Source organism: Triplophysa dalaica, chromosome 21 (assembly GCF_015846415.1).
Source record: "Triplophysa dalaica isolate WHDGS20190420 chromosome 21, ASM1584641v1, whole genome shotgun sequence".
NCBI lineage: Eukaryota > Metazoa > Chordata > Actinopteri > Cypriniformes > Nemacheilidae > Triplophysa > Triplophysa dalaica.
The window spans coordinates 1,253,156-1,269,995 of record NC_079562.1 but is presented as its reverse complement, the minus strand read 5'-3'; the positions used below and the strand labels follow the sequence as shown (position 1 = coordinate 1,269,995).

Sequence of the window (16,840 nt, the reverse complement as noted above, 5' to 3'; positions counted from 1 at the left end):
AGTTTAGTATTAAGTATACTTGTACTTACTTTCTGAGTGAAGTTAACATCATACTTGTAATGCAAGCTTATACGACAACTACGTGAAAAAAGTATGTGACCCAATCAAAAGTAAACTACAAGTATACTTAGAATACCTCATTCTACTTTTAAGAATATCTCCATCAAAAGATTGAGTAAATATAAAGCAAAAACACCTTTCTGTCAGTAATGTATGTAGTCTCTAGGTTCAAGAACTTATGGAGGTGTTAAATTGATTGGATCATGATCAGTGTCTGTCGAGGTCTTTTAATATATTTAAAATATACCCACAAAACATTTAATCTCACTTCACCTTTTAATATGAGAGAATCCCCTGCAGTTAAAAAATGATGTCAACATTTTAATATTTCATTGCTGTAAATGAATGAACAAATGTGGATAACGATAAATGAATAAATATTTTAATGCCAATCCTTTGTGTTGTGTTTCTGTTTACAGTACATCTGACAGATGGACAGAACTATTTTTGTTTATATTTATTTTTATATATACTGTAAATCGCATAACAATTATGCAATTACTAGCTTAATAAACTACATTTCTGTATTTTTCTAACATGACATGCTTTGGTCTTTTATTTTGTAAGGTTTATAGTAGCAGAGATGGTGTCAGATGTCTTATTGTTACAGTTGCTAGGCAACCTCTAAAAACACCACCATCTCAAACAGCAGAGAAACACTTTTATTCCTCATTTCATGGAAAAGGAATTGCACCAGCGAGCAGAAATATGTCTCCCTCGAAAAAAGAAGGTTTTGGAGTCCTTCCAGTAAGTAATGTATGACTGTTATTCAGTTTCTTTAGCAAATGTTGTCTTTCTTTCCTGGAAATGACCCACTTTTTAACCTTTAAACATTAACTCTTATACATTCTGTTCTCCAGCTCAAACACCTTCCGGATATTTGATGAAACGTTACCGGAGCGTCTTGATCCAACCGATGTCTATCAGAACCATAAATATCTTGTGAGAGACCCACAAGAGAATGAGATGTTAAAGAGTCACAACATCCCACATCCTGTAAATGCCAAATTCATCAGAACAAACGTCAGATTCCTCAATGAACCCGTCGCTCACATGGAGACAAGACACACTATGGCAGAACAGGTGGAAATATTCTTAATATGATCATATTAATGAAGCATCTCCTCTGTCAGGACCTGGACGATCAGTTTTATTTCTTTTCTCCTCTTTATATAAATAAATCAAATACTTAGCTCTGTATACTGTGGTATAGACTTTGTGAGGCCAGTTTTATTACACTTATGCTTTTTTGTTGTCCTTATGTTGTTCATATTGCTTCCATTGTTTACTCTATTTTGGATAAAAGCATCTGCCTAATGATTTAATGTAATGTAAATGTACTGTTATGCATATTCTGAAACAAGAACACCGGCGCAGGTTGTCACAGGGTTTTCATAGTTGTTTTATAGGGCTTTAAACACTTTTTATTGAATTCTGAAAATACATAATGAAACAAAACAATGAAACAATTTACACTAAACTTTTTTTGTAAATTTGAATGTTGTGAAATCAATGAAGTTGAGCAAATCGAATATTTCTACTAGAATTCACCAAAATAACCGTATATTAAAAATCTAATTTGTTAATTAAATACTTATTTCTTTTAATTAAATAAACTTAAATAATTGATGTACATTTTAGAGAAATTAATTGTTGGAATTTTTTTATCAATTTATTATATGCCCTGCTGAAAAAATACACAATACAAATATAAATATATACACATATATAATACAAATATAATACAAATATATACAAATAAAAAGATTTTATTAAGTTAATATAGCTGTTTATTTTATTTTATGATAATAGAGCGCAATTCATATTTCTAAAAGGTGAACATAGCCAAACTTTAATATATGTATAAACACATTTAGATATAATTATGAATGAGCTGTTGGGGGGCATTAACCATGTTTCATGCATACATATATATCTTATATAATGTAATTTACCCATTTCTTATAATAACCCATTTTAATAACCTTTTTTCCTCTTTATTTTCAGTTTAACTGGTGGTCAGGCTTAACTAATCAAGATGTTCCCGGCAAAGCTCCTTACAGTAAAGCCACAACTCAGAGATGTGATTTCCAGCCTGTTAAAGACGTTCCGGTCATCAGATTACGAGAATCAAACAGACCCCCAGCTTTAGGAATTAGTGAGTTCTGTGTGTATTTGGTTTAATATCATTTCTTTTCTTTAGAAATGTGCTTATTTATTTATTGTTGTTGCAGTTCCAACGATAAGTTTCATTGATCAACCAGACAGTCCTCTTCATTCTGGAAGACACATGACCGACCCGACCACGGTACATTAAGACTTTGTCTCACATTTGTCCCATTGTGTCTCTTTTTAAACAACACTCTGCAAAAGGATTGTGGGATATGTCGACCTTTGTTTGATCTTTTGCTGGAAAGCTCCATGTGTCCGTGTCGACACACCTTATTTACTCTACAGGACCTCAGAGGAAACCCATCTGAACATTCACACACCACATGTGGCTCTTATGGGTTTGTACTCGAGTACTCGAGGCGTGTCTAACATGCATTGTGTGCTTGTCTGAGCACTTTTTGAAACTATACATTTTTAAGACATTATGAATCAACTCTGAGGTATTAAAGTAAAAAGCGGGTGCATGATTGTAACACTTCTGATGTTTCATGATAGACTGAAGAGTATTGGTAGGGAACAGACATCCAACATCCTCTCAAAAACGAACAGCACTGAAATACAGACGTCATGTTTGAGTTTCATTGGGATATGGAATGACTTCACGCAGTACACTCTCATAACAAGAGCGAAGGATTGTAGTATAGAGAATGTCAGGACAGCACATCTGGTGTTTGTCATAACCTTCAGAGATTTCCGCAGCTCTCTTCTCTCCTCACCGCGACTCCTGACCGACCTCCAGCTGTGAGATCAACCTATACAGCTGCATGCAAAAAAAGCTTTAACAAGCAATGAAAATGTATTAGTTGATTTTCAAACATGTGATTTTCTTTCTGGTGCATGTGGAAACCCAAAGAATGTTTGTCGTACAACGAAAACTTAAACTTGTAGTCAGTGTTGGGCAAGTTACTCTAAAAAAGTAACTGATTACTAATTACTTATGACATATTCAAAACAGTATTTCATTACTCATTATTTTCTAAATCCTACATCAACTTTGATTAGTTTAGAGATTCAAGGATAGATATGAAACAGCTTTTTTAGTTCATTCAAATAAATAATATTAAACTACATTAAAGCATGTTAGAATTTTTTATTTCAATGTTTATTCCACTATTGCGCACACATATATTACACAAAGTATTTAGTTTAATAACATAAGAAGTAACCGCAATTAAATTACAGAAAAAATAAGAGTAATCCCTTACTTTACTTTATCAATGGAAAAGTAATTACATTATTTCTCAGTTAGTAACACCCAACACTTGTTGTAAGCTTAAACATCTCTGTACTTTAGAAGACTTGAAGTCTAGTGTGTAACTGTGTTTTTTGTAATTTATCAAATTCATGTATTTAGCTTCTGGACAGCTACAGCGTTCATTGCCTTTCATTGTATTGCGTCCAAACTTTGTGGTAATAATGGAATAGAGAACTTTCACTATTATTAACTACATGATCTGGATTTGCACTGTTTTAAATCAAAGATTTTTGTTATAAGAAACAAACTGAAGAAGTTTGTGCATCAGTCCACTCCTTTCCTGGAAAAAAATGTGCTGGCTAGAATATAAACACTTAGATGGAAAACTATAAGATGCTACTTTATTTCTTGAGTGAATTACTCCTATAAATCTCTCTCTCTCTCTCTCTCTCTCAGCGTGACAGGGCGTTCGTGTGGGGAGTCAGGGAGGCGGGGGGGCCCGGTACATTCCAGAGAGCAGCCGGTCCACCATCGCCCTCGGCAGGGACGGCTAACCAGCTGAAGTGAGAGAGAACAGATGTGAGAGAGATGAGAGGCCCTGCGTCCAGAAACACCCCAGAGATAGACGCTCCCACAGACCGACGGGAATCCGATCCTTAACATGTCCAGAATCTCCATCACTGTTGGTGGAAAAACCAAAACTTCCTCCACAGTAAATGAAACAATAAATCTAAGCTGCAAAATCTCTGCTTGAACACATGAACCCCATTTCACAATAATGTTTATTCTTGATATGTTTGTCATTTCATGTTCAGAGGCAGTTTCCATCGAAGTCTTAAAGGGAAAATACAAATATATGTTTCATGGGTAACTCATGGTAAAACTGTGCTGAGATTATTCCAAAAGTAACATCACATGATCATGTTAAAAAAACACGTATGGATGCACCTGTGATCCTGAGACAATCACCAGACCCAGACAACAGCGAGCCCATTCCGGTTCTTCATGAAAGTCTTTCTTTATGAATTATGAATGGGGGTTGAAGTCACGTGTATAATGCTGTTTGCTCTTCGTTTGATGGGGGAGAATATGTGCTGATGTAAACACACAGTCAAAGTGCTGTGAGTATCTGGACCAAACATTGCTTTATTCTTATTTGAATATCCTTAAGACTTGGGTCAGGTCTCATTTGTTGAGGTCAGGTTTTAAACCTTTGCGTTCAGTTTATTACAAGATCGGCAGTTTGTTGTTTTTAATCTTTTTACAACGTTTATCTAATGACTCATGATTTATATTACCAGTGACCAGTAATTTTAGTCATTGTCATAACTGCATGAGTACATTCTGTGTTGGGGTTACATGAATGCAGTGAGCTATATTCTGCTACCTTTTAGTTCAAGTGACATATTTACCTTATTAAAAATGAATATGTCACAGACATAAGGCAAGGCTTTAAGTCTACTTTATTAATGTAGGAAATTTCATGCAAAATATGGCACTTTACTGTGATTTGAATGGAAAGAGAATGATAACAAATTAAAAACAACTCACGGTACATACATAATATATTTCATATATGAATAAATGAAAATCAAGTATATATATATATATATATTTGATTTTCATTTGATTTTCATTTTCATATATATGTGCGTGTGATATATATTAATATATAATGTGTGTGTGTGATATATATTTATACCATTGTCTGTTTGAATACTGGATTCTGATTGGCTGGAAGGTGTCCATTAAAATCCTTTAATGCACAGGTCGCTCCAGTCAGTTTGACTACATTTAAAATTAACAGACAAAATAGTCATATTCACCTGTTTGATCTAAAATGACACTGTAAACAACAATAAAAGACTTAACTTGGCAAATAATCATGGTTTAGGCAGGATAGTCTATGGCTAGCCGTGCATTAAAGGATTTAAATGCACTCCGCTTTGCGTCGGGTGGTTCTTTGCCTCCATGTCGTGCATTAAAAAAATATGTGTGTGGTTGTTTGTGTGTAATATATATGTGTGTGTGTGTGTGTGTTATATACATAATACAACCAATAAACAAATACAACATATCTTAATCAAATAAATTCAATAAATAATTAAATACAAATAAACATATACAGACTTTTCAACATTTTATATCTACGTAATTACACAAAAAACCTAAATCTATTAAAATATAAATTTAAGGAGATGTGGAAATGTAGGCAACGGTAAATAGCAAATCATGTAACCGGAAATGCTGGAAGTTAAACCGGATGTCGGCGAATGAATCGTTTATTGAGCCGATTTGTTTTTAAAGGACTCAGATTGAACGAGTCGCGCATCGTTTGCAAAAAATAAGATGCTGTCCGACTAAACACTACATTCTTTTAAATTCGACCAGTATAACACTGCCGAAAACATATTAATCAATGTTAATCTTACCAAATATGTTTCTATCTGACAACAACAACAAAGAACGTAACGAGTAAAGTCTCGAACAGATCACTGAATCGAACCGGTTCGAGCCGGTCCTTCAAAACCAAGCAAACGAATCAACTTGTTTAATGAACGAGGCCTCGTCGAACCAAACAACGATTGACAAACGTCATTCAAACCGCAGGCCGACAGTATTTTATAAAAATTAAACCCGGATTTACACCGAAGATCACCAACACAACCGCATTAACTTAATTTTATGTTTTTGAGTTTGGGCTCGAACGATTCACTGAATCGAATTGTTTTAAGTCGGTTAAATTAATCAAACGAACTGCATCGGGAACGCGCTTTGAGGGATCTCCTGAATAACAGAACTGCAATATACTATGCTGAGGGCGGCCCAGCCCTTCACACTCCATAGTAGGTTGAGAAAATCCCCGCCCCGCATCTCAGTGCAGCAGTGACGGGGAGGGAGGCAGTGCGCATCGGTCACTCCCAGCGCAGATCGTCTCGTCCAGCCTCTCGCTCATTGCGCGCTGCGGACTCCGAACGCGGTGAAGTTCAACACGCATTCTTTAATCGGTAAGTGCAGAAACGCCTTTTATTTCACCTTTATTGTTTTTACTGGCAGAAAATGAGCCGAAAGAACCCGTTTCGGTCGTATTTGACTTCGATGTAGATCATGTTTTGCCATGAAATACGTGGGCGGCGATGGAGCCCACATGAGGAGTTTGCGTCAATGTAACTATTCACATCGCCAAATCCAGGTGCAGTGTGCGCGGATCTGGTTTTGGAGGCCTGGAGGTATTTGTTGATCAGTTTATGGATAAAACCGAATTCGTGTGGATTGTGTTTTGATGTTGTTTACGATCAGCAGCGGGCTTGTGATGTGGAATAACGGTACAGTAGAATATGGATGCAAACAGGCGTGGTCGGACTCGGAGGCTGGAGTTGTGGATTAGCTAAAGCGCAAACGGGCTTTTGCACTGCCTGGTTTTCATAAACCGTTAAAACGAGTTTGATCGTGCTCGTTTTGTGCTGCAGTTGTCATATTGTGTCGGTTATAAATAGGCCAATCTTGTATGTAACCGTAAGTGACCTCAATGGGTCTTGATGTGGTGCCACTGCAGCAGCAGACGCGGCACCTCAGAGAGAAATCACAGTTCCACGCGTTACATTGTTGCAGGACAGAAACGCAGCGGGATTTAATCGTTCTCACAGATTGGCGTTTTTGCACTTCAGGCGTCGCGTCGTCTGGACGCGTTTAGCGTCTGTTTGTCAATGACAATAAATGAGTTTCGCACATATTCTGCGTGTCAGATGCAGTCTCTATGTAGAGTAAACCAGCTGTGTATTATTATGATATTCCAAGAGTTTGTTTTGTCAATTTAAAGAGCGTTTATTGTCATGCCGCGCCACGGATACGACCTTTCTTTTCGTTGATCATAAATCGGTTTGTCGACATGACTTTGCGCTCGACTGTTGCAGTTACGCAGCTAGCGTTGAACTGAATTCTGGTGCAGCAAAACATTGGGCCCTCGTGTCATAATCCCACGCATCGCAGATCTTTATGAGGCCATAAACCCACGCATCTCATTTCCGTATGACGTCATGATACTTCACCTGTATGTGCGTTCTCTGTGATGGAATAATCTGACGCCATAGGTCTGTCTGTATGATAACATGGCCCCTTTATGATATCATGACACATCATCACTGTACATGGAGTCGTGGGTTTGATTTCTTTATGCTTTGGATATAAGCACATGTAATAATGGTGCTTAGTTTTGTGATTAAGAAGTTACAAATTGTGTTTGCAAAATCGCTTTTGGTGCATTTGTCGCACTGTCAATAGAAGGCCAAGTTGGCTGTCTTGCATAGTTTATGTATTGAATTCCCTGAATGTTTTTTGTGTGGCAATAAACATTTCCACACAAGCATTTAGCAGATGATTTAATCTATTGTGACTTTCTAAAGTGAGACCTACACTGAAGTGATTCATTTGAAATATTTGGTTGATAGCAGCGTGGCATGCACTCAGTCCCCATAGTGATCCCGTAACCCCCGACAACATTCCCACAGAGAGCATTGTGTGTTCTGACAGCAGGTTATTGCTTTGCTTTAACGGTGGGGGGTGCAGGGGGATTTGGAGGTGCGAAAGAAGACCTCTAACTCGTGAATCACCTACATCTACAGCAGCTCCAGATGGTTTTTAAACTACAGCAAGGGCCCGGGCATCCGGAGGCGATTGTGCTCAGAAACTTGATGCGTTTTTCCTCCCGAGCCACACCTGCCAGATATATTTAACCTACAGAGGGCACATCATAAACTCTGATTTGCTATTCAACTATTTCTCATTGCCATTCAAATAGGAACGGTCTCCACATCAGTGTGAAATAGTGTCTCACTGGATGCATTTGTCAACACCCGACTGTGTCTTTGTGATTGGGAGTCTTAGTGCTCTAATTAATATTTATTCATGACTTTTTAAAACAAGTATTTTATCAAGATCTGACTCATGATCCAGACAGGGTTATTAGTAAAAGCTTCACTTCTGTTGGGGCTTTTAGAGGTCTTGGCAGGTTTTCCGAGTCTAGTGGCATTCAAGAGCCTGGCACAGAGAATGCACTCTCTGCATTAGTTTTTTCCCTTGATGCATCAGCTTTATGCACAGACCCATTTGCTGAACAGAAAGGGACTATATCATAGCAATATGGACTGAAGATGCTTTGGGAGACTACAAAACCTGAGATGCTCAAGCTTAACAAGCATGGAATTCATAACCCAACACATTTATGTTTGTTATACCCAGCGATGCCAGGAGAAGCACTATAGTAGGTATTACTGTCAACTGCTTTTGTCTAGAACATGCATTTGTGTTTTGATTTGGATTCTCGTTGCAGTTGGCTTGTGACCGAGTGTATTTTTATTGAATTGTTTGTTCGGTTCAGCCTGTTTTTGTGGCATTTTGAACTTTGATACTCAGTTTTCTCAATAAAAAGTGCACAAGCATTCGTTTTATATGCGCCACCTTTGGAGCAGAAATATAACAATTATGTCAGTAAAGAGTGGAGATGTTTTTTGTTCTGTGCATTCTGGGTCAAAGTGCTTGTAAACGATGCAGAGGTCACATGCTTTCTAAAAAATGTTGGGTTATTTCAACCCAGTGATGACACAAAAGTAAACAAACCCAACCGTTGGGTTATAAATAAACCTATGCTGGGTTGTTTCATCCCAAAATTCTGGGTGGTTTAATCCCATTGTTTGTTGGAATATAAACCAGTGGTTGGGTTAATTTAACTCCACAGTTGTGCTTTTCCATCTTTGACTTATCATTGGGTATGATGTGGGTGTTTTCTGCAGTTTTGTGAGTTTAATGGCGGCCAAGAGTAGGGCTGAAATTGATAACACGCTTGCGTCAATATTTCCATTATGTGAACCTCTTTTCTGTCCAAAAATTACTGGCAGGCTGTCGAGCGTGAAGAGACACAATATCTCTGCCTCTTATAAACAAGATACCTGTTGTCATTTCACAGCACAGACTGTCTTACAGTAGGACAGGTGCTTGGGGGGGCTCCGTGTTTATCATCATACAATCTGCGTGTTAAGAAGGGGAGGACAAACTGGACATTTGAGGGCTGTGGGGTCCAGCTGTCATGACAGTGAGCAACAGGTGGGGGGACACATGCTCCCCAGAATGACTGAATGGATGTTTGTGTGTGTGTGGAGTATAAAATACAACGTGAGGACTTGTATTCATTAAGTCGATTCCAACTTTAATATTGGAAGTTTGAAACAATATTTGACACCTGGGACATCACTCAGATGGGAAGCTTGTATGTTTTTTCTTCTATTGTAGTTTTAAGGCGTGTCATGGACACACGCGTGCATGCCCGAAGCTCCTCCCATCACATAGACCCACATCCTTACTGTTTCTACAGCTGCCGGTTCTCGAGCGGTCTGGAATTTAATTTGCGCTCTTATTTTTGGGTCTGGGAGCGTACAACGCGACGCAGACAGCAACTGGAAGCCATTATTCTGGCCCATGCTTCGATGGGAACTGGTTTGAGTCACTTGAGACAACAATGGAATTAATGCAATTTTCAGTTCAGTGTCTGAAATTGACGGCGAATGCTGCAAGGTCGCCATCAGTCTTCATGTGTCTTAACCAGACACATGGTTATTATTTTCATTTTGTCATCAGGATAGTTTTTAACACGCCCGGTTTGACAAAGGCGTGTCGGAACATTCTGTACGGGCTTAGATCACTTCTTCATTTGATTACATTTCTCAACTTTTCTGCGTTGCTTCTGAGTTTGCTTCAGTCGAATACTTATTATATTTTTATTTTGGTGTGTGACTGTTGTTTGTTGGTGTGGTCCCGGCCGGATGAAGGCCTGTGGGCTCAGAGCAGCAGAGATCCAGTTTGAGGAAATGAGTTGAATCCTGTGGGACAGGGTGAGGTTTCTCCTCTCTAGTTTCTCATCTTCTCGTTGGTTATGTGATACTTTCACTCTCTGAGGCGACTGGCTGATGTGAATCAAGAGAGGATTGTGAATCATCAACATCTCAAAAGTGGCTTTCAAAGAACATTAATGTGCACCGCCAGCATATTTTTGTAAGTTTGGTGAAACGTCTTTATTTACTTCACCTTCTTTTGGATTTCCAGTGTCTTGAAAGCAATGGTTCTCCCAAAAATGATAAGCTTATGTCCTCGTGTGGATAGTGCTTTTGTAAGTGTCTGCGATCAATGTTAGCATTTAGATGTACATTTATTCATTTGGCGGACGCTTTTATCCAAAGAGACTTATCAAGCAGAGAGCGTATGAACATTTTGTCAACACACTTAACAGTACATTTATATTGAGATATATTGATTTCAGATTTTAGCACGTTTTTAGATACTTTCTGAGATACTTTATGGAAGTAAATCTATTTCAGACGAAAGCAAAAGATCTTTTATCATTTAATGGAAACTTGAAAATGTTGTGGAATTAAATTTGTAAGTAAATTAATAACTGAGGCTTGGAAAAGTCATTACAAAGTCAATAAAAACGCATTGAAATGAATATGCTTTGCTCATTACTGTTTAATATATGAAATAGAATTTCTCTTTATAATACTATCTCATTCATGTCTGATTTGTAAGAAAATCACTATTTAAAAACAGATTTGAAGTAGTTGTCAAGGAAATCATTTATGGTCATTTCTTTGTTAGATTATCCATCTGAAGCTCATTTTGTTGGTTTGTCCCGGGCAGATTCCAGCTTCATGTTTCAGTTTACTTTCAGGCTTGTATCCAATTATTGATCCATCCTCTGTTTTTCCATGATTCACTGGATCCCCTGATGAACAGCTGTGATGCGGTGTTGACCGTGACCCTGACATGCACCTTATCCCAATACAAATCCTGAGCCTCCGCTTCTACAGGACGACGTGTTCTTAATTTAGAGCGAAGACATTAGCACGGGCTCTGTCATAATCCATATATCATAGATCTACTCGGTACTGAAATGTTAATGTGGCAGAAACTAACGTTAGCAGATAATTTGATGTCGGTGATGTTAAAATGCGCTTTTAGGTGTGTTCAGGTTAGATTAGTGCTGGAAAGATCTTGGAAAGCTTCAGGTGACACGAGCACTGTAACGATTCACCGTGAGCTGGTTGAAAATCGATTATAATATGTGGCGATTCAAGTCGACGCTTTAAAATCGCAGTACATGTTTTTCTGCAAACTTGGTAAACGTGGATATGCTGATATTTCTTAAAAAAGTACAAGTTAGGAAAAGAGCAGACAAAGTTTGTTTATATTAAAGAGACTTTGTATTATTTATTTTATTTGAATTTATATTAGTTTTGTTATGTGAAATAAATATGTTTTTGTTTTTCGAAGAATTGTGTAGCATTAGAGAAATAATAAATAGGCAGTTGTTCGTTTGATTGAAATTTTCCTCAACATATTCTGTTAAATAATTGTGATTAAATCGCATCGTGAGATCAGAAATGTGAATCGCATCATGTGCTTAGTGAATGTTTACATCCCTATACATAATGTTGGATGTGATCGTTGTTGGCTGTATTTGATTTGGAATTTTTTATATTTATTAAAGAAAATGTGGTGTTTCCGACTCAAGTCTGTATGATTGTCTGGTATCTGAGTTGTTGTGATTCTTCAGGGAAAGATGAACTCCCTTCCTGTGCGTCATCTTTAGTAGATTTGGCTTTGTCACGTCATCTCAGCAGATGTGAGCCATGTGTGATGTCTCTTCTTCATCTCTTCTCTTCGTTCTCTCACCGTTGGCTCAATCCCAGCACACATTGCAGCTCCGCCCTGGAGCGCTCGAGCTCTTCTGGATGATCTCAACTCGGTGACATAACCAGCGTCAAGATGAACAGGTGCAGACTTATAAAAGGCCTATTTCTTGAGTCTTTTGCATTTTTAAAAAGTCTTTCAGTTTATGGAGATAATGAAGACTATTTATAGGAGCAAGATTCGAATCTCATCTGGCCCCTTCTTATCAGACTGCTCCTCCTCTATGTCATGCTTATTATAGAAAAAAGTAAATCGTAGTCAGATGACTTGCATCTTAATGAGAATTTAGGGGGATAAGTGCCGTATTGCAATGATAATTATGTAAATATCTTTGGCCTGGCCCCTTTATAATATCCTAGCAGTTATTCTTCCATGTAGCTTCACATCTGTCACAATTAAATCATTTTAACATGGCTTTGGAAAGATGAGGTCATTTGAGCGCCCCCACTCTCTGACCCCGTTCCATTTGTCTCATGCTTTTACCATCGTCCCCTCGCATGACAGAAACAGGAAGTGCTCATCCATTCATCCCAGTTTCTCTCATGAGCATTGTGTTGTTGATAAGTCTTGTCTGTTTGCTGTGTTGTTGGGCGATTTCTCTGTTGCTGTTTTCTAGTGTGATGATTCCAATGGATAAGAGAGAAATCACAAATCTCTTCAATATCTTGTGACTTTCTGCGTCTTGTTTCATGAAATATTGCAGTGTTTATACAGTGCATATAGGGAGGGATGTAAAGATTCACTCAGCTCGCGATGCGATTCATGATACTGATCTTACGATACGATTGATTTAGAATTTAGTTATGACAAATTACAAATTAGAAATGAACAACTTTGCTTTTATTATTTCTCAAACGCTGCACATTTCTTTGTCAAATAAAAATATATTTTATGTCAAAAAACAAAACTAAACTGCAATTTAAAAACATATTTCAAATCAAACAAAAAATGAATAAAACAAAAGTTTCTTTAAAATAAACAAACTAAGACTTTGTCTGTGCTTTTCTTGAATTTTTTTGTTTAACAAATATCAGCTTTTTGTTAGGTGCTTATTTATTTACATCAATCTGTTATATTCTTTTTATTGTTATTGTTATTTTTCTTTCTTTCATTTATTGTATTTAGTTATTTGAAATATTTTTGACTGTTTTTTTTTAAATAATTGTTAAAAAATAGATAAAAGATAGTTCCAAAAAAAAAATATCATCAAATTCAGGTTTTTCAAGTTTGCTGTAAACACAGTGGCCCCTGCTGTTCAAAACAAGTACTGCCAGTCAAATAACATCTCAACCGGCTTGAATGGTCACATACTATAATCGATTTTCAACTGGCTAATGATGAATCCTTACGTCTCTACCGCCCTCTAGTGGCTATCTATCTCCGATTTGGGAGGAGCATCCGTTAACTACTTCCCTCAAACTGTCAGTCAGCTGCCAATTCCATTTCATAATACAACGCCCTATTTTTTACATCCAATCAATTTGCAGTGTAAAACACAAACCCCGCCCTCTATTCGTTGTAATTCTAAATTCCATTTCACTGCAATGCATCAGAAAAGAGAGGTAAAAACGATTGCAACTTCTGGTTCACAGGGTTTTGAAGGTCTACAGGGATGAAAGAGATGTAAAATAGCGAGTATGTGTAAAAACAGATTTGAGTTGGATATGTTGAAGCACACAGTTGGGAGATGCAGTGAACGCGTGCGTAGGAGTATAATGATAACCAGATCTACACACACACACACGAGCACACGCACGCACACACACTAACCTCCATCACATGGGATGTGATCAATTACAGCTGTCTCACTGCCAGAGGCGGGGTGTGGTGAGACACGCAGAACACACGGAGACAACTTGAAAATGTACCATTAAATAGAGGCTTGGCATCAATTCACATATTCACACGTTTGTGATGATTTTGCAGGCAATATAAAATGAAAGATGCGTGAATTATTTTATAAAATAGAATTATTCACCGGTCCTCACTGCTGCTGTTGAATACTCAATGAAAAACAGTGTTGATGTTTTGAGGGGACCGTGTGGAGGTGTCTGGTCAGGTACAAGCGCTTCACTTCAAATCTTAACACTTGCCCTTAAATGTGACCCTGTTACTGTAAACGTTTAGATGTTTGAAATTTTTTGTCCAGACGTGGAACTCGGGAACTGTTTTAATCTCATAATGTTTTTACTGTCTTTGAAAGCGAGGTTGGAAACACTGGTGTGTGTTAATGAGAGATTCATGGGCCTGAAAGAAAGCACGATTGTGGTGCTTTTAAAAACCTTAGTTGGTCTTTACGAGATTTTGGTTTGGCAGAGATCAACTCTCCAAGATGTGCCGTAGGCTGCAGATGTTCAAAACTGGCCGAAGCCGGCTCATACTGTGAATACTGCAGAGAATTTTTCATTTAGTTAAATCTTAACTTGGTCTGCGATGTTTCTCTTAAAATGGATTTATAAAAAGAGCGACTTGTTGAGGTGACATCTCTTCTCCAACAGAGACATTTCTGACATTTTTGACTCTTTTTCTCCGGAGAGAGATCTGAGACACAAATGAGATTTGAACTCAAGTTTCCAATTGTTCTCCATTTTCTCTCTTTGATGTCTTGAAGAAATAAGTAGGATATTAATAATTAAGATTTTTCTATCTTATAGGATCACACACAGGTTTGTGAACGCTTCATGTTGACTTCAAACATGTCTAATAGACTTCACTCATGGTTTGGTGGATTCGAGCTGTTGTAGGGCTCTGCTGTTTGTTAACAGCACGTATCACATTCATCTCCCTGGAATCTGTTTATCAGCGGACCCCCGGCCGCTAACGGGTTTCAGGGGGCTCTGGAATATTTCCGTACTTCAAACTAGCCAATGAGCTTTCAGAACACTGATACAGATGTAAGTGTCTGTCATTTTACCACATTCCAGTGCCAGACCCTAATAAATCAGACATGAAATCTTCATTATCCAGTGAATGTCTTAATCTACCTCAAAATAAACAAATTGAAGAATACATAGTGTTCAATATATAATGATATAAGAAGTGTTGGGTAAGTTACTATGAAAAAGAATTTAATTACCAGTTACTTATGACATATTCAATAATGTAATTAGATTTGATTCAAGCATAGACGTGAAATGGCTTATTAATTAATTCAGATAAATAACTACTTAAATTATTCCTATTAACTGACCAAAGTATACAAATGTGAGAATTCTGCTTTAAAACACGGATTTTAAAGTTCGACTCTTGGGTTTTGATGTCATTTCCACTGATGAATATATAACAACACTTAGTTAAATTACATCGGAGGTAACTGTAATTACACAACAGTAAATAATAAGAGTAATCCCTTACTTTACTTTTTCAAGGGAAGAGTTATTAAATTACAGTAACTAATTACTTGTTGACTAGTTAAACCCAACACTGCTTATAAGCAGACAAATACAAAATTCTTGATGTATTAATACATAATTTTACTTTTTGCTGATATACACAGTAATGTGAGTCTAGAAAAAAACGTAAAATTAGTAAAAATACAGATGCATTATGGTAAAAAGAATTGTGCTTAATTCTCATGAAGAAATGATTCATAATTATTTATACAAAAGATAATGAGATATTTTTCCTAATGATTTTGGGTTGAAATTTGATTTTGTTCACAAGATTAACCCAGAAACATGAACTATGGCTGTTGATGCCCAATTCCAGCTATTTTCAGTTTGATGGGAAATGTTGGACTCTGGATTAGTTCAAAGTCACAATGAGCTGGTCTATTCTTTTCAGACATTACGATCAGCAACTGTGTCTTTGTAAAAGTCGGGGACAGCCTGGCAAATGCATTCCAGAGTCTCCAGACCTCAGGAAGTGATGTCATAATAGATCTCATTCTCTGGCGTGTGTGACATTCTGAGCTAATGACATCTCCAGAGATCTGACCGGAGACACTTGAGCGCTGGGATTGTTTGTCTCTCGTTCATGTTGCCGTTGTCCAATAAAGCAGACGCTACAGAGACTTACAGTAATGAACTTAATACAAAGATGTAACACGTATATGATTTCTTTAAATACTTTTATTAATGTGAATGGAAACTAGAGAGGTTGCTTAAGAGACGTAACAGAGTTTTATTTAAAGTCCCTATGAACCGTTTTTGCATTTCCTTATTTTGACACATTTCTGAGTGAAAAGGAATTTCAAAGGAGGAAAATTTGTGGGCGTGACTTGCTTTTTTTCCCCCGAATTGATTGGATGTGTATAAACAGCTGTTGAATTTTGAAATGAAGCTTGGAGCAGACTGACAGTAGAAGGGGAGGAGCCAACAAATGCTCCGCCCAAGCCGTCTAACATACATCATTTAAGATGGATAGTCATTACAGGAAGGAAATGCATTTTCAGATTTTAACTAAAGATTATGAGGGTATACAAATTTTAAAAAGTAAATGACCCACATTTGACATGCTATTTACTTTAAACACTGTGATAATTCATGAAAATTAAAAATCGTCATTTTTTTGTTTCACTTTGACTTTAAATGCTTCTAAACATTTCTTTGCAGATGTATAGAGACAATAATGATCCAAGTGGTTGACAAACATTAATGACAAAGAGATATTTGAGGTTATATTGAGACTTGATTTTGGCAGATCTGAGGTCAGTTTGAGACGTTGCTCCTGAAG

The 16,840-nt window shown here is 37.2% G+C and overlaps 2 protein-coding genes across 3 annotated transcripts in view; both read left to right on the top strand.

The window, feature by feature from the left end:
* The first annotated feature begins 672 nt into the window (after positions 1 to 672).
* Positions 673 to 4,172, top strand: LOC130410452 (uncharacterized). Its single transcript, XM_056735130.1, has 5 exons — positions 673 to 807; positions 921 to 1,143; positions 2,068 to 2,218; positions 2,295 to 2,368; positions 3,884 to 4,172. The coding sequence occupies exons 1-5, from the start codon at positions 737 to 739 to the stop codon at positions 3,992 to 3,994; spliced, it is 630 nt and encodes a 209-aa protein (XP_056591108.1). The 5' UTR covers positions 673 to 736; the 3' UTR covers positions 3,995 to 4,172.
* Positions 4,173 to 6,276: 2,104 nt separating this feature from the next.
* Positions 6,277 to 16,840, top strand: part of sptbn1 (spectrin, beta, non-erythrocytic 1) — a 62,040-nt gene continuing 51,476 nt past the window's right edge. The window contains exon 1 of one of the 2 annotated variants that reach the window (XM_056734230.1): positions 6,277 to 6,435. The gene's annotated coding sequence lies outside the window, so the exon portion shown is untranslated. The remainder of the gene's footprint in view (positions 6,436 to 16,840) is intronic. The other variant, XM_056734231.1, reaches the window with a different exon arrangement.